Raw genomic sequence first — 24,854 nt, 5'->3', positions numbered from 1 at the left:
TATCTCCAGTAAGCAAGAACTCAAATCCAAAACTAGTAAAAGGAAGGGAATTATAAAGATCAGAGCAGAAATTAATGAAATTGAGACTGAAAAAATACAAAGAATCAATGAATCGAAGAGCTGTTCTTCAAAAGAATAAATGAAACAAATCCTTAGCCAATCTTACCCCAAAAAAAGGCAAGAAAATTCCACATTAATACGATTAGAAATGAAAAAGGTGAAATCACAACAGACACTACTGAAATCCAGATTACTATTACTGCTTTGAAAATTGGTACTTTAATAAATTGAAGAATCCAGAATAAATGGTTAGATTCGCAGATAAATATGAATTGTTAAAAATGAACTCGAAGATAAAAAACCCCTAACTAATCCAATAACAGACAATGAAACTGAGGTAATAATAAAATCCAACACCTACCAACTAAAAAAGACAAGGACTAAATGAATTCACTGCTGAATTCTGCAAGAACTTTAGGGAAGCTCTAATGCCAGTAGTCTTCAAACTCTTTAATGAAATTGAAAGGGCAGGAGTATTCCCAAAAAACATTCCTGGAAGGTTGCATTATGCTGATTCCAAAACCAGATAAGGACTCAAATTTAAAAAAAGAAAGAAAAAGAAAACTACAGACCACTGTCTTTAATGTAAACAACATACAAAATTCCTCAATGAGATACTGGCAAACAAAATGCAGAAAATCATCAAAAAGATAGAAAATTATAACCAAGTAGGTTTCATCCCAGGGATGCAGGGATGGTTCAACATATGAAAATCAATAAATGTAATACACCACATAAGCAGAAGCAAGGCCAAAAATCAAATGATCATTTCAAAACATGCACAATAAGCCTCTCACAAGATCTAACCATTTGTGATTAAAAAAAAAACCTGAAGAAAATAGGTATAGAAGGACCTTATCTCAATCTGATTTTTTAAGTTATGACAAACCAACGACCAACACCATATTAAATTGGGAAAACTGTAAGTTTTCCCTCTAAAATCAGGAACAAGCATTTTGTTTGCCAGTATCTCATTGAGGAATTTTGCATGTTGTTTACATTAAAGACAGTGGTCTGTAGTTTACCATCACCACTCCTGTTCAATATAATTCTGGAAATATCTGTTAGAGAAATCAGGCAAGAGGAAGAAATAAAAGGGGTATATACAGGAACTGAAGAATACAAACTGTCATTATTAGCAGATGACATGATGCTTTACATAGAAGACCCAAAAAATTTCACCAAAAGACTCTTAGCCTTCCTATGTGTCAATAATGAACTCACTGAGAAAGAAATTAGGAAAACAATACCATTCACAATAGCATAAGAAAAATTAAATACTTAGGAATTAATCTAGTCAAGGAACTAAAAGATCTCTGCAATGAAAAATACAGTATTCTGAAAAAGGACATCAGAAAATATTCTTGGAAAGCTATCCCTGTTCCCAAGTAGGAAGAACCAATATTGTCAAAATGGCCACACTCACAAAACTGCTATATATATTTAATGCAATCTAAAAATACCACCAGCATTCCTCATAGAACTAAAGAAAACAATTCCAAAATTCATATGGAACCAGAGAGACCCAGAAGAGCAAAAGCATCCTGGGCAACAAGAATAAAGTAGGAGGCACAGCAATCCTGGATTTCAAGTTATATTACAAAGCTACAATGAAAAAAGTGGCACAGTACTAACACAAAAACAGACATGCAAATCAATGAAATAGAATACAGGTTGCAGAAACAACCCCAAGCACATCCAACTATCTTTGACAAAGGGGCCAAAAACATAATCTCTTTAAAAACGCTACTGGGAAAATTAGCTCTGCATATGCAGAAGATTGAATCTAGACCTAAATTTCTCACTATGTACTAAACTCAAGTCAAAATGGATCAAAGACCTAAGAGTTAAGGACATCATATTATAGTGTTAGACATATCCATGTTTATAGCATTCATCGTTGCTAAATCTTGGAAATGATCTGTACATCTATCAATAGATGAATGGATAAAGAAAATACATTTATGCACAATGAAGTACCTACCACTCTGCCATAAAGAATAAATTTGAGTCATTTGTAGGAAAATGGTTGCACTTTGAGACCACTATGTTAAGTGAAATAAACCAGACATACAAGCTTAAATATCACGTGGTTTCTCTTATATGAGAAACCCAAAGTACAAATAAATTAAAGAGCAAAATAAAAGATAGATGAGGGAAACAGGGAGAGAACTTTTGCAAAAAGAAATAGGACCAAGAGATGAAAAGAAGGAGGAGGAAAAAAGAACAACAGAAAAGATTTAAAATGTGTTATTTACAAGTACCCATTCCCCATGATGTACTGCAAAGATGTATTAATTAAAAAAAAAATCAGTCTGAAAGAAGTAACTGCTTATAGGATGCAAAAATCCAAAATGAAGAGTATCTGATGGCCAGGAGGGGATGCTCTTTCAAGGACATATGACACCCAAAAGAAATATTTAAATATTTATTGTCAACTCCTCTTCTAAGCAGTATAAATTAAGTTCTAAAAAGTGGTTTTATGGCTAAAAAATATCTCACAGTGTATATATGCCACATTCAGAAACTCCAATCATTCATCAATGGAAGTTCTGCCATAAAAAGGATGAAATCCTGTCATTTACAACAACATGGATGAAACTGGAGGACATTATATTGAGTGAAGTGAGGCACAGAAAGACAAAATATACTGAATGTTCTCATTCATTTGTGTCACTAGAGACCAGAAAGAGGAGGGAAGAGGGCACAGAGAGAGAAGGTGGATAATGGATACCAAAATGCAGTGGATGGTATGGGTAGTAGTTCTAATGCTATATAGTACAATAGAGTATAGCTATATAGTACAATGCTATATAGTACAATAAATTACACATTTCACCATAACTACAGCAGAGTTTTAGGTTTCCCAACACAAAGAAATGATACTTGAGAAGACAACAATTAACTACTAATTACCCTTCAATATATTTCTGTATTGCAATATAATACTGTACCCTATAGATAAGTATAAAGATTATAAGTCACTTTAAAAAGGGGGACTTTGAAAGGCAAATGAGAAACTCATGTTTAATTATACTCAGCTGGAGCCAAGTTTAGCAAGAGCATTGCTGGAAAACCTACTGGAAGGAAGAGAACACACATGCTTTTAAATGCTATAGATAGAAAAAACAATAGTTTCACACTGATTCTGCTAAGGAAATGAGCATAAATATTATCTGAACATTGGGTGTAATTTAACATCAATATAATGTCACTATAGAATCATGAAAAGATAAAATAACATTGCAGCCATTATTGAGCCCCAGATCTACTGAAACATGTATCAACAGACTCAACAACATCAAGACTGTACACACTCAAAAAATAACATCAGGGTCATGTACGGTGCATGTCAATGAAGCACGGTGAGGGAAAACCATTGCTTAGTTCCCATAAACAACTGAGTCCCCTGAATAAACTCTTTGCTTTCAAATATCCACAGTTCTTACGATCAACAATAAAGCTTCTGAACCGTAGATACTGGTTTATTACCAAATATCTGCCCACTTGGGCAACTCATGTATTATTTGAAATGTTTTCCATTTCCTTAGTGTTGATTTCATTTTTAAACAGAAAAATATTCTTAGATAATCCAGTTCTTTTATGTCAGTAGCACAAATCATGTTACTAAAGCACTTATACATCTACAATAATGAATTCATAACCAAATCAATTAATGTTAATGACTTTTGCTTTATTCCATAGCAAATTAAAAACATTCTGACTAGTATTTATTTCTATGTACATTGTATCAAACAGGATTAATCTATGTAATTCACTAGAATTTTCTTTTACCAGGCTTGATGAGAGGAGTCATTTCTTAACACACTCACAGGAACCTTAATCTCACCCAGGAAAACATCTTGGACCAAGTTCCCATTATTCCACAAGTCGATCCTGAAAATTGAAAATTGACTTTATTTATGCAAAAAATGTTTGAGAATGCAGACCAAATTACTGTCTTTATATTATAGCATTAATTTTACATGCTTAAAAGAGATGTTAGCATTGTCATGTACCTCGCTTTATATATATACACACATATATATATATTTATATATATACATACACGAAGAAGCAAAATACAATGGCTTTTATTTTAAAACACACACAAAAATTAATTCTAAAAAATCTAAAAGAAGGCACTTAAGTTTCTTAGTCTGAAAACTTGAAAACTCTAGACTTTATTTTAACCCATAGTAATAAGGACAGGAGAGTTACTTTGTTGAATTTGAGAAAAGAAACCAACACAAGATACACAGTTCCTCTCTTATCACCAATCCAAAAAAACAGATGACTTACGAAATATATACTACCTGATCACTCCAAACATATGATTAATATATCTTCTAGATGACACACTATTAACACCACATCTACACATGCATTTGTAAAACTTTCCTGTCTAAATAAGACCTAGGAAATATCACAAACTTCAAACACATGCACCTGATGAATTATCTTCTTACCTCACTGAAATTTCTGATAGTCAGCAGATATGTTAAGAAGAATAAAACAATTATTTCTAAATTGGCTTAAATGTCATTGATTTTTCATTCATTATGCTATGATCCAGATATTTAAGGAGCAATTAAATTAAGAAAAAAATTAAAAATACAATGAAATAAGTGAAATTTAGGTCATCTGTTTATAAAATAAATATACTTTATTTCTACAGACACATCAGATTATGAAAAAATAATTTGCATTTAAATTAGATGCATGTTTCTCTAAGTGTCATCAACCAACTTGCTACAGAAAATTCTGTTAAGACTGGTTCATCTTTCTCAGTTAAATTTAGGATTTTCTTTTGGCACAGAAAAAAGCAATTCTGTAAAATTCCAAGGCACATACCTAATTTCTAGCTTTTCAATGTCCTCCTCTTCTACCTGGAACTGGGATTTTCTGGTGTAACTACTGGATCTGGTTACCTATAGACAAAATATTTTAGTAAAAACATTTTTGAAGTATCTTTTTTTCCTCCTAAAACATGAACTTAAAATGACCAATCCCCAAACATTTGATTATGACTATAAAAAGAAAAACATGCGGAGATGATATTTTGCCCAGAAGTTTGGAAAGTGTGCTATGAAGTAGCAAAAGTTAAGAATGAAGTGGAATAAAAGAACTTTAAAAACCGTCTTATCTCCAATCAACTTAATATACAGCAAACATTAGGCTCTTTGGCTCATGTCTGTTATCTGCTAGCAACTCAAAGAGAGAAAATGTCCTATTTCAAAGAAGTTTATAAATTGTTTAAAGTCTTTCTCACATTTCCCAAAATACTAATCGTGCTCACGTTCCTTCTTACATTTTTCATGAAGACATCAAGACCACTGGCAGGAACTTTCTCACCTATATTACTTTCCACCCGAACATGTCCACCCCCTACAGAGGCCTATTTGATTTTTCTCAACCTCTTCTCAACAAGAGAATAAGATGATTCTCATCTTTTCTAAGACTACTCTACCCACATACAGTATGTAATAAGCATGGAGAAAGCATCCAATCTATTTTAATTACTGCCTTTTTTTTTTTACTAGCTTGTTCATGTCACTCAAGTCAGAAAAATTCTCCCCTTAAATTATGGTCTTTCTACCTCTTTCTCTTCTCAGACAAATATCTTAAAACTGTAATTCATCCCACAGCTTGTACTTCACCACCCACTCACAACAGTAACTCCTTACATCTGGCTTCCTCACAGATCATCCTTCTAAAATCTCTATCTGCATCACAATCTGATGATCAATTTTTACTTTCACCACTGACCTTGGTCTCTAACTTAGTGATCAATACAACACACAGCTTCTTTCTATAAACCACTTTTTGCTTTGAGTTTATCCTGGCACTCTTCAGATGCTATTTCTTCCTCAGAAACAACAGGGGTATTCTCAAAGGTTTTATCTTTTATTTTGCTCTAAAAACATCTCAGAGCTGAACAGGCCTGCACAGTTTACAAAGTACTGTCACATCCATTGTCTTCTTTGTTCATCAGAACATTGCTCTGAGGCAGGCATGGCTAGATTTACTATCCTCATCTTAAAAATGAGGAAGCTAAAATACAGAAATGAAGTGACATGCTCAAAACTGGATCCCTAATAAGTGGCAGTACTGCGTTTCTTCACTTTTCTCCTTTATTTGTCTACTCACTTGGCCTTCTTGATTCTCTGTAAACAAATCCTGCATCTTCATCTACAACCATCATTCCACCTTACGTACTAGACACGAATAGCCAATTAGAGCGTTTTACATGTCAGATCTCGCTTGGTATGCCCCAAACTAAACCACTAATTTATCTATTTTTCCAGATGTAAAATCATGGAGGCAAAATTTAACTTCCTTCTCTTTTCTTCTATAATTAATTTGTTATCTTGCTCTTTCTTATGTGCACCCTCTTATTTCCCTATTATTCTCTTTGAACACATCTGATCTTTTGTTATACCTACACTATAACAGTCTCTTGAGCTTTGTATTCTCTCCTTAAGTCATCTAACACACAGATCATGGTTAATTCTTTCCAGAAACATTGCTTTGCTTTACCTCCTATTGCTTCCAGGATCAAAAACATTCAACAGTTAAAATTGAAGTGCCTCAGTCAGGCACTGCAAAGCTTTCATCAGCTGGTCCTATCTTATCTTTCTAAACTTATTTCCTATTACTTTCTTAAAGAAACCTAGTTAAGTCACTGTTTGCTCTTCTTTGAGCATAACTAACTCTGTTTTTGTGTCCCTATGCCCAAAATGTTCCTTCTCTCTATATTCTTTCCTCTAAGTTAAGAAAATACAGTCTTTCTTCAAGTCTTTCCTGACCAGCTTAGCTCAAAAAGTTATCTCCTAGAGGCTGAAGATTGAGTTCAGTGGTGCTGCTGCCTGTCTTGCAAGTGCAAGGACCTGAGTTCAATCCTGGTACCAAAAAAAGTATCTCCTGCACTTTACTACTGGGTATATGTGTGCACGTATGTGTTTTCTGTCTCTTGCTCTAGTTAGAGGACAGAGATAGCAACTCAACTATTTTCACAACCAACTCAACAAAGAGCCCACTAAATACTGCAAGCAGGTCAGGACCTGACTTCCAAAAAGCCATCAGCTTGCTGCAAGGCCCTATAAAGCACAGTAGAGGTCACAGTATATGGATGAATGGGTAGTGTGTATGCCTTTGGTTAGTAGACCTTTAAATTACTGCCTTGTTTTCTTCAGCTTAGATGTAAGTTATTAACAAACGTAGAAAATCTGCACCAAGTCCTTAGCCACAAAATGGAAAAGTCACACATTAGTATATTTTCTTTCTGCCTTGCTTCCACCCACCCAATTTCCTATTTCACTTTTGGCATTTTCTTCAGCTTGTGTTCCTTTATTTAAGTATAGTAATCAGGCAGATACAGTCCTCTAGTACTCCTTCCACTTTAAAACAAAACAAAACAAAACAAAAAACCAAAAAAAAAAAAAAACCACACACACATGCAAAAGAAGAAAAAGCACAAAATGTAACTCCTTTTTTCAAACCTTTCTCACACCAGTATCAACTGCAACATGTTCCATGATTACAGAATCTTTTAAATAGTCTGCTTTTGATTTTTTTCTGTAGTCTTCAATGAATATGAAGAAGGTCTTAACACTGTAAAGAACTCCCAAGTGATGAACTGAGGGACAATTTCAAGCAGATGAAGATCTCCATGAAAATAAATATGTGTCTACAGAGCGAATCAGATTAAAAAGTAATAATAACTGTAACTATGTAACATTTTATGTTTTCAAAGGATTCTCACATGCTTTGGACATACAAGAAAAACTCTTTTGAGTAAGGCTGGGCTGCCACTGTATTCCCTTTTCCCTTCTTACAAGAAATTTGAACCTTACTGTGACTTATTCAAAGGCACATGGGAATAGATTTTAGATCTGCTAAGTCATAATCATACTTTACTAGGAGTTTTCAAACAGTACACTACAGAATAGTTCTGCAGCCACTATGCAGCAGTGGAGGCTTGAATGGGGAGGAGAGGATATGGAGGACAATATGACAGTGAATATGATGAGATTGGGTGTGTGTGGCCCTAGCCCTCCCTACTTCTAGACCAATGAAAGCTCTGCATTTATCTGTTTTATGTGCATTATTTCATGGTTCTACTGCTTTCTGGATAGAAATGCTTAGCTACATTAGTTGTTAAAATGATTACCATGGGCAAGGTTTGAAAAAAGAAATCAACTAGAATTCAATATTGAATATTCAATGTCAACATTTACATAAAACAAGAAATTACCTCAAAGTAAAAGATTTCGTTAAACTGTGGATTGCTTGTTTTCTTCTTTACTTTTGTCTTCTTCTGGTCATTCCTGTTCCAATGTGGTAGAGTTTTACCTTGTAGAACTTAATAGTACACAATTATAAAAGACGCTATTTCCAACCAGGGAGCCTGACCTCTGTTTAAATGCTAAAATGACCCAAAGAAGACTACAATTTTAAATACTACTTAGGAGTAAAAACAAACAAACAAAAAAAAACAACAACAAAAAAAAACCCAAGGTGTTCCCACAATTCAAATAAAAGAAAATCCTGTGTATGACAAGATTTTATTATTCCCTCTATGGTTACAGTGGGCTGGTAAGCTCTCTTAGGGGTTTTTAAAACGTACTGTACTATATAAGCAACTCAGAACAATGCTGAGAAGGAAAGCAATGAGATTTATAGTGCCTTTTTTCTATGTTGAGAAAATACCCCAGAAATACCTCAAAAACTTGAATTCAGTTTATTCCTTGGGCTTCGGCTATCATAGTGACTTTATAAAGGAAAAAACCCTTTTACTTGGAAATAATTAGATTCTGATGAAGTTACAAAGAAATGTACAGAGAAGTCCTGTGCCTTTATCCAGCCTCCTCTCCCCATATGAACACCTTAAACAACTGCAGTACAACAGCAAAACCAAAAGTGACTTTCAAAAATAAAAACTAATGCTAGTTTCTAGCTGTATGTTACTAAACAAAAATTTTGTCAGGTATATGCCATTAAATCAGGTATAGATCATTAAACATGAAAAGCTCCACTAGGTTGAACATTTTTTAACACACAAAAATAAACTCATAACAGCACTCATTATTTGCTTTTAAATTAAAAACCTTCTGTAACAATAGTATACCATTATTTGAGCATTCACGATACTAAACATAGTATGATATCAGGTACTTTATATACAAACATAAATAGGTTTTTAGAAGTGACTTATTAGTGATTTTGTTTTAAAACAAGTAACTAGAGCTCTTAGGGATGGGGTGAAGGGATGCATTTGTGTACGTATGTCTGTGTGTGCACAGGAAATAACTTTGCTTTTGTTTCCTAATTCTAAACCTTAAAAATACAAACTAGACAAATTTTAGAACAGAAAGTCCCTTAAAGAAGCCATAATGAAAAAGTTATAAAATATCATAAAGTGCCATGTTTTTAAATAACTTATAAATCCTTTAAATCAATGATACTGATACATTTTTCCACATTCTATTACTTTAGCAGCTTGGAATTTTCTCTGTAGAGCACTGACAGATCACATGAGTACAAAAGGCAATTTTCAGCCTGAGATGCTTTTCAGAAAACAATGTGGAAAATGCCTTGTAATTCTGAGTTGGCATTTATTAAAACAGGATTTCACCAGCACAAAATTTAGGACATTTGGAAGTAGGACTGCTGATGAGATGAGAAGGCCAATGTTATATTTAAAGTACATTTTAAAAGCATAAAACTGAGGCTTTTCTCTAGCCTAAAGAATAGGCCATTCAATTTTTGTAAAAACAGGACTTGGTTGTTTAAAAGTGTGTATAAGAGCTCACTAAAGACACTTTTTTCAAAGCATTCATTATTTTGTGTCATAGTTAGTTAGCATTTGCTTTAAGAACCTTTATTTTACAATTCTTAAATCCAACTTTAAGCTTCAAAAATCCAGTAACAATAAACATTACCTAGAAGGACCCACTAGAGAAACTGTTGCATAAGGATCACAGCTTTGTCCATTTATGAGAGGTAATCCATGGCATGCCTTGATGCTAAAGAAAAATAAGAGATTTAAAATGTTAGAGTCATGTTAAACAGCATAAACATCTTTTGTATGTATGTGTCGCTAAAGAGTAAATCTAGGGCCTCGTGTACGCCAGGCAAGTGCTCTACCACTGAGCTACAACCCAAACCCTAAAACATTCTTTAAACACAAATAATTATATTCAAAAGGCTCCAAATTGTCTTCCACGTCTGCCTATATACCACCAACCTCCCAAATATGTATATAAACATTTATTTATGCTACATTTTCAAAACAGGACTAAACAGGAATGATACAGCAAGTACTGTGACTACCAAATAACACTAATACATTTCCTCCAGCTAAATACTCAAGAAGGTACATTTTGTGGTTTGCTAATACATCAAAACTGCTGTGGCTTCTAAAAAGGAAAAGAAAATGGTGCAACCTTAAATGAGAAACTACAAACCAACCCAGCTCTGCGGTATCAAATCCTCTGCTAAAGCATGAATGACATACAAGGAAATAATTGTGGTTTTCACTTAAACTCTGATTCATAAATATACAGCAAGCCTCACATTATTCTGTAGCTTTTTATTCTGACTGTAAGTAAGAGTTGCTGCACTGCTCTGTAGAAAATGTTTTAGACTATAAAAAACAAGGTCATCGAATCCACTCTATGGATTGTAGCTGTTATTTACATGGAACACAGAATCTGACTTAATGATTTGTTCCTCAAATTTTCTAATTACTGAGTTACCTCGCTTAATATCTAAGGATCTTCTACCAATGCATAATAAAAACTCATGCATATTGCTGAACTGTATTCTCTGTTTAAAGATGAAAGTTGTTGAGCAACATCCTTATTTCTCTCCATAACCTTAGATCACCTATGTAGGTTAAGTGCAAATGGTATATTGCTAGATAAGGAGAGAAATGATAACATGATTCATTTCTGCTAAATTGGGTATCAAAATTCAAATTCAAGAATTTCTAACACTAACCAAACACAGACCAAGATAATAATTCTGGTTTTTAATGTTAGGTTCAGGTACACAGGTACAGTCAAATTTTTCCAGTGTACATATTGTTTGAAACTTACACTTCTCAGGCTAAACCTCAAAATGATACCTGAACAGTTTACATTTGTAGTTAGTTTACTAAGCACTTTCACAAAATGCACTTAATTCTCACAATTACCTTTGAGAAAAATACTATAAATCCATTTTAATAAAGCAAAGAGATTATGTGAGAAAGTAATAAAGACACAAAGAAGTAATGTTAATTATAAGCTAGCCAACATTCAATTTACACTTTCTTAACTGTCATTAAGTCCAGTGTTCTGCATTTCTACTGTGCTTGAAAATACTGTATTAGCCTCCTCCCATTATCAAATTTATTTCATATAGACACTTATTAGTTGCTACATATATTCATATATTCTTTTTTTTGGTACTGGGGATCGAACCTGGGTCCTTGTGCTTGTGAGGCAGAACCACTGAGCTAAATCCCCAGCCCTGCTACATATACTCTGAAACACTATTTTTCTAATTACTTAGGACTCTGCTGCTCTGCTAATATGTATGTCAAACAATTTCACATCATAAATATGGACAGAAAACAAATACTGAAAATAACCTCAGTATACCGAATATATTTTATGTGACACATAAAATATTTATATTAATACATTATCTAGAAATTATGTGGGATATAAATTTAATCCAAACATGTTTATAATACAGATTGATCTGAATCTTTTCCTCGAATTTTTAAAAAAAATTAGAAGATAAATGTTAAATTCTATACCCAGCTGAGACAGAGTAACCAGGATTTATCCTCTACCTAAAACAACTTTAAAAATAGACAAAACCAGCAGCAGTGGACAGTGATCCCTCAGGTGGGAATACAGAAGATGGTGAGTCCTTTAAGTACCCCAGCTTATTGCCATATAGTCTCCGTGAGAAGAGGAGACAAAGTTGTCAGTTGCAGGAAGTCCAAGTGGCTGAACTCCCAGGAAAGAGTGCTGGAGAAGAAAGCAGCGCAGATAAAAACCTCCAGAGAGATACAAGAAGACCCACTGAGTCTTCTGCTAAGTGCTAATAATCATGTAGATGTGAGGAAACTACATGAGGCTGGAGAAAGAACCATTTGAAAAGAGTGAAGGGAACAATTTGCACAGCCCACACACAGCAAGCAAGAGATCCCACCAGTCACAGTAAAAAACATGGTAATTCATGGGTGCTGCCATGCTGGTAAGAAAATATAAGCCCTAAAATATAGGCTGCTTTCATCTATGTGAAAAGCTTAAACAGATCAAACTGTTTCCAAGTAACACAACTGAAACCTAAACAAAACTCAAGTATATTCATATTAACATAAAAATATGCAGCAACTTCACATGGTTTGGCATCCAATAGAAAATAATCACAAATGCAAAGAATCAAGAAAATATGACCCATGACATAAATTAAAAAACAATCAAAACAAACCTAGAAATGACAAAGAAAAAGAACTGGCATTTAAAGACATTTAAAATTCACATATTCCATGAGATAGAAAACATTAAAAACTGAAAGGCTAGAGATGGAAAAATACAAAGTCTGACCTTAAAAACAAATGGATTGGAATCAAACATTTGACAATAGTGTGACAGGAGCTGGACAGGCACAACAATCAGAACCTTAGGTAAAATATTTTGCAATGTGAGATACCAAAGTGGACATATAAGTCGGGAACTCAGAAGACAAACCTGAGCTGAATGCACAAAGCAGAGACAATTTTTTAAAACTTCTCACTTTGAAGCAATTGTAGACTTTAAATAAAAAAGCTATAAAAAAGTTTATATATAACTAACACCCAATATTAATATTTCAAGTAACCACAGTGAAATTGCTGAAACCCAGAAATTTAACATTGATATAATGTTAATTAATACTATTAACTAATCTTAAACTGTGGACTTTACTCAAATTCCACCAGTGTTCTACTCTAGCCAGGATATAATACATGATCCCACACTACATTTAGTTGTCATTTTTTTTCATCTCCTCCACTCTGAGACAGTTCATTAGTTTTCCTTTCTGGTATAGTTATCTTGCCAATACTGGACCTTCACACTGAGCTATATATATCTCCATCCCTTTTAAGTCAGTTTTTAGGATTGTGACTCACTGTCACTAAATTGTCCAGGTGGGGTTCAACCTGTTTTAGCCTTTCAGAGTACAGAGATTATAGGTATGTGCCACCATGCCTGAAGTCTGGCTGAGGTTTGCTCATGGTTACTCCGGGATTATGAATCTTGATGTCCTTCTCAATACATTATATCAAGATGTGCTGGATGTCTTATTTTTGGTGATATTAATTTTGATCAGTCAGTTAAAGTGGTATCTTAAATTAAGGGTTCTTCCAAGGAGATTTTTTTGAGGGCCGGGGATTTAGCTCAGTGGTGCCACTGCCTGCCTTGCAAGTGCAAGGTCCTGAGTTCAATCCCCGGTACCAAAAACAAAAAACAAAACAAGGAGATTCTTTGAGATTATACAAGTATACTATTTATCATCACATTTATATTCACTCATTTAGTATTCACAGATGTTTAATCCCTGTTCCAAATTATTCTTTAATATACATCTTGTTTTGAGACAGTCTTGCTATGTAGTCCAGGCTGGGCTTGAACACCCTAGGTAGCCCAGGCTAGCCTTAAACTTGTGGTGGTCCTTCTGCTGCAGCTCCCAAGTGGTGAGATTATAGGCATATGCCAACATACTGAGGAAATATACTTTTATTTTTAATGAACAAGTAGTAATTGCACATAATTTATGAGAACAATGTGACATCTCAATACGTGTATATAATATGTAATAATTAGATCAGGTTAATTGGTACATCACCTCAGACATACATGATTATTTCTTTGTGTTGGGAACATTCAACTCCTTTCTACTAGCTATGTTGAAAAATTCAATTAATCACTAACAAGCAATATGCTACTATGGTATATAACATAGAAAATTATTCTTCCTACCCAACTACATCTCTGTACCCATTAACCATCTTCCTTCCACTGATACTTTCCTGACACCTTTGCCAGGCTCTGGTAACCACTAGTCTACTCCCCTCTTTCCCTGTGATCAACTTTTTGGCTTCCACATGTAAGTGACAAATGTGGTATTTGTTTTTCTACCTGCACCGTTATTGTGGTGTTTGCCAATGTTGATCTTTAATTTCTGTCATTCCTCCTCCATTCATTAAATAGGATTCTACTGTAAGGAAAAGCAATCATTTCTCCCCTATGTATGTATTTATTTGTATCAGTATTAGCTCATGGATATTTATTTTCTTCTGCAGATTTTAATCATCGTTATTATTTATTTTGAGGTTCAAATTGTCCCAGATTAGGTCATGTGGTGACTTTTCAGATTGCCTTCAGTGTTCTTTCTATACATCCCCATTATTATTTGAGCACTTCCTTACTTACTGACTCCATGATACTTCAGACTCGAATTTTCTCTACCCAAGCCCTGAAATCAGCCACTGCTAGAAAGAAGCAGATTCTTTTATACTAATCATGCAGCCACTAACAACATGTTGTTATTTATATTTAAATTAATTTAGCAAAATTTTAAAATCAGGACTTTTTTGTATTTTGCTTTTTGGTATTACTCAGTTTTGAGCCTGGGGCATTCTACCAAAGTGCTACATCTTCAGCTTTTAATTTTGGTGACATGGTCTTATTAAATTGCTCAGGCAGGACTCAAATTTGGTTTTCCGCTGCCTCGGCCTTTCTAGGTTTCTGGGATTATAGGAGTACACCACTGTAAAAATCAGCTTGTTAGCCATACTAGCTGTATTTCAATTTCCCAACAGCCACACATACCAAGTGTGTATGATATTGTACAATGAAGACACAAAACATTTTCATCACAGAAAGATCTACTGACCAGTACTGACAGGAGAGCAGTATTTAAAAACCAAGTCACAGGTGCTAAGTATACTTACTGTAATGGATATCATTGCTTCTAGGCCTCCTTGGTGAACAGGGCTAGTGTGCGCGCACACACACACACACACACACACACACACACACACTATACATATTAGACAATTTTTCTTTATAGAGTCTGCATTCAAACGACAGCAGAGAAATGGGGGTGGAATAGCTGGGGGCAGGATGTGGTAAGAAGAGATGAGGTCTGGGAAGACATGCTTTTAAGTACAGTCGATACCAGAACATGTTTACATACTAGTGAGAATTATCTAGGGAGGCGGGTAAAAGCTGATGGAACAGGAGAAAGGAGGCATAACTGAAAGCACAACGTACTTGAGTAGGGAAACTATATGAAATCTAGACCTAATATGGAAGAATTTACTCTCATCAAGAGAAGAGTCAAACATAAGATTCAAAAAGGCAGATGCAAATACAGGTTCACATATTTGAATTCAGAAAAGCAAAACCAATTTCAAGTCTATGATGGAGAATCTTGTAAATGTATTAAAGACGCATGTAAAATTCCAGGGTAATTTTAAGAGTTCATGTGGTGCTAAATCTGAAGTCAAATGAGTCTCTACAACTTTCTCCAGCAACATCTGGGTATTGATTGAACACAATTATATTAGTATTTTTCTACAGGATGCATGAAGACAAGAGGGAACCTGCAAGATTACAGTGATAAATCATGAAAAAAGACAGAGAGGGAAGTGAAAATAGGAGTGGGTAAGAACACTGTGAATATCAATGGAGGGGTGACGGGAATCTTATGAAGTTAAAAAACTTGCAACTACTAAGATATGAATCTTTGTACACATTACCCTCCAAATCAAAAGTTCAGCAAGAAACACAAAGAAAACCATACATGAAACCTGCCTTCAGCATTAATAAGAACAGAGAATATCACAAACTTAAGTGTACCTGTAAAGTTGAGAAATTAATAACAATTCCACAAAACTACCACTGGAGCTTTGTTCCTACTATTCCCAGGGTGCTGGCTTCTATAGAACCTAGTCTGGAATATTTAAAATGGAAAAAAAAAAAAAAAGCCTGTGTGCTAGGAGTTCCACAGATGATATAACAGGTAAGGTTTCAGTAAATTCTATCTATTAGGGAGTGTGGGTACCTATTCTCTCAGCAAAAATAAGGCACCCTTTCTCAGTGCCAGGACAGTGTCAAAGAAGGCTGGATGAGTGTGAAGCTAGACTAACCTACTTTACCAGCCTTCCCACCCATGGTGTCAGAGGAGGCTACGTGGGGAATACTGATGAAACAGCCCTCCCCATTTCAGCCAGTCTAGTCTCAAGCAAGGGCTAGCATTTTCCAATAACAAGGAACCCTTCCCACTCTTCCCTCATAGATGTCAATACAGATTGAGTTAGGTAACCAGACCTCTACCTCTACGTGACAATAAATGAGTAGGCACTTCCCAGTCTTCCTCTACCAGCACAGGTCAGAGGAAGCTGTTTAAAAAGGAGATTTAAGTAAGATCCAGAGCCTTACAACATTTAAAAAAAAGTTCAGAATGCTCCTCAGCTAATATAGAGGTTATAGACCAATAAATCCAATGTAAAGGGAAAATATCTAAAGTTGAAAATGCATGTGATATTCCTAACCTATTAAACAGCACAGCATGACAACATTCAAGTACCAGTGATTTAGAGAATCAGTTGTTTACACTGTGATAATGTGGCTGACAGCATAAGACTATCATGCTGTATATCACTACCCCAGGAAAAGATCAAAATTCAAAGTACAGTTTCTTTTTTAAAAAATATTTTTATTGGTACATTTTATATATACAATACAGTTACATTCATCATTGGGATCTTGTACCTTTACATGACATATCTTGATTCTTATTTTTTTCCCCATTCCCCTAGCTTCCTTCCCCGCTCTACCCTTCCCTATTTACAAAGACTTTGCTTTTTCATTTTTTCCTTTTCTTTTTTCTCTTCCCTTTTTTACCTTTCCCCTACCCCTCCCATTTGCCCAATACCTTTAGACCTTTTCTTCTAATTACAAAATATAAATTATACATTTAGACACTTATTTACACTTTTAGTTGATCACAAAGTACAGTTTCTAATGAATGTGTATCACTTTAGTATCACTATTAGGCTGAAAAATTATTAAGTCAAACCACTTTTAAGTCAAGAACTATCTGTAATTGAAAAGTCACTCATCATACCAACAACCAAAAAATCTTCAATCTAAACGAGAAAGCAATAGTTATCAATGTCAAGATGATACATATGAACACTGGAATTATCTAACAAGGACTGGAAAGTAGCCAACCTAAAAATATTCAATGGACAATTATGAATACATTTGAAACAAATGACAAAATAGTCTCACCAAAATAAGTCTCAATAAAGAAGTAACAGATATAAAGGTGAAATCAAATGTAAATTTTAGAACTTCAGCACACAACCAAAATAAAAACTTCAACAGGTGGCTTCAAAAGAAAAACAGAGAAGACAGAGGCAATAATCAGTGACTTGAAAATAAAACAACAGAAATTGTATGACAAAAACCCAAAATGTGGGAAGGCAACTTGAAGGAGAAGTCCAACAGATGAACTCTAGTACCAGTGGTGTTTGGAGAAAGAAACAGGGCCTACACTTGATCCTAGTACTGCTTACAGCCCAAATCCAGTGAACATGTCATATTAGAAAAAGAATTAACCCACTAAGAGAAGCAGCAGCAGCAGGACTGCTGTGTTTAGTACCTAGCCTAGAAGCTACTGCCCAGCGTCCACCTATCCTCTCTCTCTTTCCATGGGAAGATAGAACCCACTGAGCAAGATATTTGCCGAAGAGGGCCTCCTTAGATTAAGGCAGGGAAGGAACAGGCCAGGGAATCACCGAGGGGGATGATTTTGTATGGGTGAAGCTGAAGGACAGAAAGGAACAAAGGCACAGTCCTGAATAGATAGGGACCTGGAGCCAGGCACTAGGTGATCCATGGGACAATCTCTGGAGACAGGAGGAATTGTGACTGGTGGGATCAGGAGGAGGAGAAAAGACACTGAAGCAGTGACAGAGTGGGTACTTTCCCACTCCTCTCCCAAATGCTACCAACCTCTGCACCCATGTGGTACCTCCGCCTGCTGTCCATCCTCCAAATGCTGCAGAGAGCTTGGCACCTATGTTGGGTCCATCCCACTGCCCACCAAAAGCAGTTGGATTGGGTGGCCATGTGAGTTCCCTCCCATTGGCTCCCCACCAACTGAGTATCACACAGAAAGGCCCTCCTCCATAGATCCTTAAACACTCCAGAATCTGCAGGCTAGAGAGGGACTACTTGAGAGGCTTGCATAATTTGGTGTGGATGGAATGCCACAGAGGAGCACAGAAGTCAGAAGGTACTGAACAGAGCATTCACATGGAGATGCACAGAAAGAACACATAAAAGCAGTTGTACGATCATCATGGAGGGAAGGATAAGAGATAGAGCAAGTCCCTCCAGAGATCAGTGGGAGACAAGGTTCTTGACAAGTCTTGCTGTGCACCCCCCACCTCTGATGCAACTGAAGGCATCTGGCCATAAGGCAAAAACAAAAAACTCAGGACACTCAGGCCCACAGGAGCACAGGTAAAATCTAACAAGAGACCTGCTAGCAGAGAGAACAAGCAGCAGATCAGCAGCTACCTGGACCCCCAAGCCCCTTCACTCACTGGTAGGGAAGAAAACAAATGTAGGAAGGAAACCAGTTCAAGCACCAGTCTTCTGCCACGACCACAGAGGATAGGAGTCTAGCCTGCACAACTGCTTCAAGACAAGGTCTTGCCATTTCTGAATTAAGGGAGAAGAGCATACTGGTAGAACTCAGATTTAAGTATAAATAGGAATGTGAAGACTCTACATTATGCCTTTGAATGTGTGTTTTTCTTTTCTTTTTCTCTGCTGGTTTGATATTCATGAGTATCCATCCGCACATGTAAGATGGAGAATAAGAGTTAATTGGTGCTTTAGTGCCTTTTATAGTCATTTAAGACTAACCCTCACAAAAAACTATGCATAAAGGTGTTACAGTTTGGATCTGCAATGTCCCTCCAAAGACTCATATATTCAGAGGCTGGCTTTTTAGAAGGTGATTGAATTATGGACATTAATTCACTGATGAATCCAAAGCAAAATGTGCAGTGAGGAGGTGGGGCCTGGTCAGGGAAGAGGTAGGTCACTGGGGATATGACTGGGAAGAATCTATCTCCCTCCCCAGCTCCTCCCTTGCTCTGGGCTTCCAGGCCACCATGAGGAGAGCACTTTTTGCCACCATACCCTTCCATCATGTGTTTCTGCCTTGGAGCCAAAATGAATTTCTTTCTTCTAACTTGCGGGTGTAGGGTATTTTGTCCTGGTGATGAGAAAGCGACGAAGACGTGAGGATTCAAGCATAACCTTTCTATTAGCATATTAATGTATTTATGCTGATGGTTACAATTTTTTAAATTTCTGCATGAAATTTATATATGTTACCTAGATAAATTCAAGAAACAAGAATTTGAAGAGAAAATTTTTATTATGTTCCACTGTTCTGTGCTGCTCCAAAAAATGTAAAACCAGGTATAAAAGGGTTAACTGGTTGTAAGCTTCTGGAAGCTTACAACAATCTCTAATTATATTTTCCATTCTTCTCTTACTTTTGCCTACCCCTGCAAGTAATCTCAAACTCCCTCTCCTCCATTCCAGACATAAAAAAAAAATAGTTTCATAAAAGTCCTATCTCTTTTTTCTTTCATTTGCTGTTATCTTTTTCTTCTGCCCTTCTTTTTGAATATTTTCTTTCTTTCCTCCTTCCTTTCTCCTTCCCTCATCTTCTACATACCAGTTCACTTGTCATCAATACTATTCCATTGTCTTCTTGAATGACTGAAAAAAATGTGAAATTGTTAAAACAAGTTATAAATTATTTGATTGCATGTGGTTAGTTCTGTAGATGCTAGTATAGCCAGTAGCTGTCATCTCCTTGCAACAAGATGACCAGGACTGATCACATTACATTAAATAGGTTGATTAGTCGCATGATCACCACAACATCATCAAAGCCAAACTCATTTCACTGGGAGACATATATTAACTAAAGAATACCTACAAAAGTAAGAGATCTTTTCTACCCTAACTCATTTTATAATTTAAATCTGGAATGTCCCCCAAAAGTTTCATGTGTTTGAAGGTGATTACATAATGGAGGAGCAATACTGTGCTGGTGGGTGGGACAGGGTTGGAGGCAGATCAGAGGAGGTGGTGTTGGTGTAGAAGGTTATATCTCCCTCCCCAGTTCCTTCCTTCACACTCTGTTTCATAGCTGCTATAACATGAATAGCTTTGCTCCAGAGCAGGCACTTCTATCATGCTGCTTCTGCATTTGAGCCTGTCAACCATGGACTGAAACTCCTAAAACTGTGAGCCAAAATAAACCTCCCCTCCTTTAAACTGTGGTTGTTGGGTACTGTTTCTCAGCAATGAGAAAGTGACTAAGATACTGATCTTCAACCTCAGCACAAAAACACTAGAAATATGAAAAAACAGGGCAATAAAGCTGCCTCCAAAAACTCTTATTCTCCAAAAGCTGATCTCATGGGCATGAAGTGGGAAGTTACATGCAAAGAACTTAAGAATCAAGTGGTTAAAATGTATGAAGAGATCAAAGAAAAAAACAAGCAAAACCATAAAATGTTCAGTGAGGCCAATGATATATAAATATCATATATATATATATATATATATATATATGAATATATATGAATATATAAAGGATTTAATAAAATGTTCAATGAGCTTAAAGAAACCAAAAGCTGATTTAATGAGTTAAGACAATACAAGATATAAATGACTGCTTTAGTAAAGAATTAGATATTATGAAAAGATATCAAACAGAAATCCAGGATATAAAAAATTCAATTGAATGTATGGACAGCAAGAATAATTAATGTTAGGAAAGTGTATTAAAAGGCAAGGTTAGGTAGTGGATATGTAGTCAATGATACTCTAAAAATAAGACACCACTGAAGGTGATAAGATACCATGGAAGGTGAATCTAACAGCTACTAGATGACTCAAAAAATAAATGAAGAAAACAATTCAAGAATTATAGGAGTTAAGAAAAGATTAAAAGATGACACAGAAAGGTATTTTTAAATGTATTTGTCAAAGTTAGCACAAAATTTTCCATACCAAGAAAAAAAAATTCAGTATCTAGGTAAACAAGACACATAGAACCCTAAATAGCCATTACCAGAAAATAGCTTCTCCATAACACTTCATAGTCAAAATCTCAGGAACTGAGCACAAAGAGAGAATACTAAAAGCTTTTAGAGAAAAACAACAGGTAACTTATAAGGCAAGTCCATCAGAGTAACAGCAGATTTTCAGCATAAACCTTAAAGGAAAGGGGAACTTGGAGTGAAGCTTTTCAAGCCCTAAAACAACTGCCAACTAAGATAAACAGCTGCCAACTAAGATTAATATATCCTGCAAAATTATCTTTCAAAACTGATGGAGAAATAGGGCTGGGGATTTAGTTCAGTGGTGCCGCTACCTGCCTTGCAAGCACAAGGACCCAAGTTTGATCCCCAGTGCCACAAACACACAAATTAATGAAGAAATAAAGACTTTCTATGACAAAGAGATCCAATCTAAAGAAATTCATTGCCACCAAACCAGCACTGCAGAAAATATTCAAGGGAATCCTAGACAAAGACAGTAAGGCCAAGATCACCAAAGAGCACAAAGGAAAGGATACATCTAAGAAACTATATAAACAAAAGGGAAAAATGTAAAGGAATAAGTAATGGAAAAATAATGAAACAGTAAGAATCAGTAATATCTTTCAACAATTATTCTCAATGTAATGACCTCAATTCCTCAATCAGAAGACACAAACCGGCAGACTGGATCAAAAAATAAAATTCAATTTTATGTTGCCTACAAGAGACAGAGCTCATTCACAAAGAAATACACAGACTGAAAGTGAAAAGTAAAAAATGATAATTCGTGAAACAGGAACCTGATAGCAATCAGGAGGCGCTATCTTGTTTTCAGAAAATGTGGACTTCAAGACAAAACTGAAGAGACATAGAACATCACTACATATTGGTACAGGGAACAATTTATCAGGAAGAGATAATAATTGTAAATATATATGCACTGAATGCAAGCATACCCAATTTCATAAAACAGTATTAGACTAGATGTAGACATCAGTATATAGTGGGGACTTCACTTTTACAAATAGGTCAACCAGACTTCCCCCAACCAAAACCACATACAGAAAAAATGCACTTAAATATCTAGCCTGTCTTTTTTCTCCTTTCTTTCTTTCTTTTCTTGTCCTTCCTTCCTTTCTGTAGTACTGGGGATTGAACTCAGGACCTTGCACTTTTGAGGCAAGCATGCAGAGCCACTGAGCTAAAACCCCAGCTGACACTATAGTCTTTCATCCAACAAGAGAATATACATTTTTCTCAACAGCACATGGACTTTTCCTAAAACAGTATATATCTTAGGCCTTAAAGAATGCTTAAATACAAAAGAACTGAATCTCTTGCACATTATTGGATAATAGTAGAATAAAACTAGATATCAACCACAAAAGAAACTATCCAAACACATGGACAATAAATAATATACTTTTGAATAACCAATGGGTCAGAGAAGATATCAAGGAAGAAATTAGAACCAAATGAAAATGGCAGCACAATATACTAAAACCTATGGGACATAAAGAAAACAATTCTAAGAGGGAAGTTTATAACTGTACATGGCTACATTAGAAAAAATAATATAAACTAGGCATGGTGATACATGCCTGTAATCCCAGCACTCGGGGGCTGAGGCAGGAGGACGGTTGCGAGTCTGAGGTCATCCTGGGCTACATAGTGAGCTCAAGGCAAGCCTGCAGTAAAAAAGTGAGACCTGCTGAAAGAGAACGAAAAGAAAGAAAGAAAGAAAGAAAGAAAGAAAGAAAGAAAGCAAGGAAGGAAGGAAGGAAGGAAGGAAGGAAAGCAGGCAGAGGAGGGAAGGGAAAGAGAGGGGAAGGATGGATGGAAGGAAGGAAGGGTGGGGGAGACTGACAGGCAGGCAGAAAGGAAGAAAGAAAGAAAAGGAAAGAGGAGAGGAGGGGAGTGGAGGGAAGGAGAAGAGAGGGAGTCAGTAGGCAGGCAGATGGATGCATGCATCTTAAGGTCTTAGAAAAACAACAGCAAACCAAATCTAAAACTTGTAGTAGGTAAGAAATTATAAAGATTATGCAGAAAATTATGAAATTGAGACCAAAAAAATACAAAGAATCAATGATTCAGAGCTGGTTCTCTAACAGGATAAATAAGATTGGTAAATCCTAGCTAAGGATAAAAAGGATAGATAAACCCTTAGCTAAAAAAAGATAAACAAGAATAATGAAACTTAGCTAAATTTAACAAGTGAAGAAAGACCTTTCTCAATGCAATTAGATGTGAAAAAGCAAAATCACAATGGACACTGCCAAAATCTAAAGGATAAGGAAATATTTTAAAAACTTACATTCCAATAAACTGGAGAATCTAGAAGAAATGGAGAAATTCTTAGACATATATAAATTACCAAAATTGTATCAAGAAGATATAAAACCCTGAAGAGACCAATAATAGGCAATGAAACAGAGCAGTAATAAAATATGAAGAAAAGACAATCCCAGGACATGATAGATTCACTGCTAAATTTTAACAGAACTTCAGGAAAGAACTAATATCAATACTACTCCTCAAACTCCTCCATGAAAGTGAAAGAAAAGAACATTGCCAAACTCGTTCCTTGAAAAGAATATTACTCGGATACCAAAACTAGACAAGGATGCAACAAAAAAAAGGGGAAATTACAGGTCAACCTCTTCAATAAATACAGATACAAAATCCTCAATAAGAACCTTGCAAACAGAATGAAGCATATCATTAAAAAGATAACATATTATAACTCAGTCAGCTTCTTCCCAGGTATGCAAGGATGGTTTAACACATGCAAATCAATAAAATATACCACATAAACAGAAGGATAAAAAACCACAAGATCTCAATAAATACGGAAAAAGCCTTTGACAAATCAAACATCCATTCATGACGAAAACCCTGAGCAAAACAGATACCAAAGGACCTTACTTTATACTGATAAAAGCCATTATAACAAATCTACTACCAACATCCCCTCAAATAGGGAAAAACCGAAAGCATTCTCTCTAAAATCAGGAACAAGAGAAGAGTATTCAGTTTCTCCTATTCAATATCGTATAGCATTCAAAAACTTTAGCCAGAGCAATCAGGCAAGATAAAGAAAGAAAGGGGATTTGAATGTGAAAAAAAGTCACACTACACTTATTTGCAGATGACATAATTCTTAAACAGAAGATCCAAGAAAACTCCACAAGATTCTTAGAATAAACTAACATAGCAAAGTAACAAGACAGACACAAAATCAACACACAAAAATCAATATCATCCTTGTACATTAACAATGAATCTACCAAGAAAGAAAACAACCCCATTGAATATTGCTTCAAAACAAATTAAATACCTAGAAATTAATCTAACCAAGGAAGTGAAAAATCTGTATAATGAAAATTGATAAAGAGACTAAAGAGGAATAAGAAAATGGAAAGACATCCCCTGATCTTAGACAGGCAAAACCTATATTGTCAAAATGATACTCAGAAAAAATGACTTATAGACTTAAAAGAAATTTCACTATAAATACCAATAGCAGTTTTTACAGAACTAGAAAAACAATTCTAAAACTCATATGGTACCAGAACTGAATCAGAACAGGCAAGGC

The 24,854-nt window shown here is 35.4% G+C and overlaps 1 protein-coding gene across 1 annotated transcript in view; it reads right to left on the bottom strand.

Moving 5' to 3' along the window:
* The window catches only part of Rasa2 (RAS p21 protein activator 2), a 203,036-nt gene that overhangs the window by 50,234 nt on the left and 127,948 nt on the right, over positions 1–24,854 (bottom strand). Inside the window, exons 6-9 of the mRNA XM_019205121.2 lie at positions 10,005–10,088; positions 8,318–8,390; positions 4,915–4,991; positions 3,856–3,957 (exon numbers count right to left, since the gene is read on the bottom strand). Coding sequence (XP_019060666.1) covers positions 3,856–3,957; positions 4,915–4,991; positions 8,318–8,390; positions 10,005–10,088 — 336 coding nt within the window. The remainder of the gene's footprint in view (positions 1–3,855; positions 3,958–4,914; positions 4,992–8,317; positions 8,391–10,004; positions 10,089–24,854) is intronic.

The sequence above is a fragment of the Fukomys damarensis genome, unplaced genomic scaffold (assembly GCF_012274545.1).
Source record: "Fukomys damarensis isolate Sample0158 unplaced genomic scaffold, DMR_v1.0_HiC HiC_scaffold_37, whole genome shotgun sequence".
NCBI lineage: Eukaryota > Metazoa > Chordata > Mammalia > Rodentia > Bathyergidae > Fukomys > Fukomys damarensis.
The sequence above is the reverse complement of the archived record's forward strand: the minus strand, read 5'-3'. Positions and strand labels throughout refer to the sequence as shown.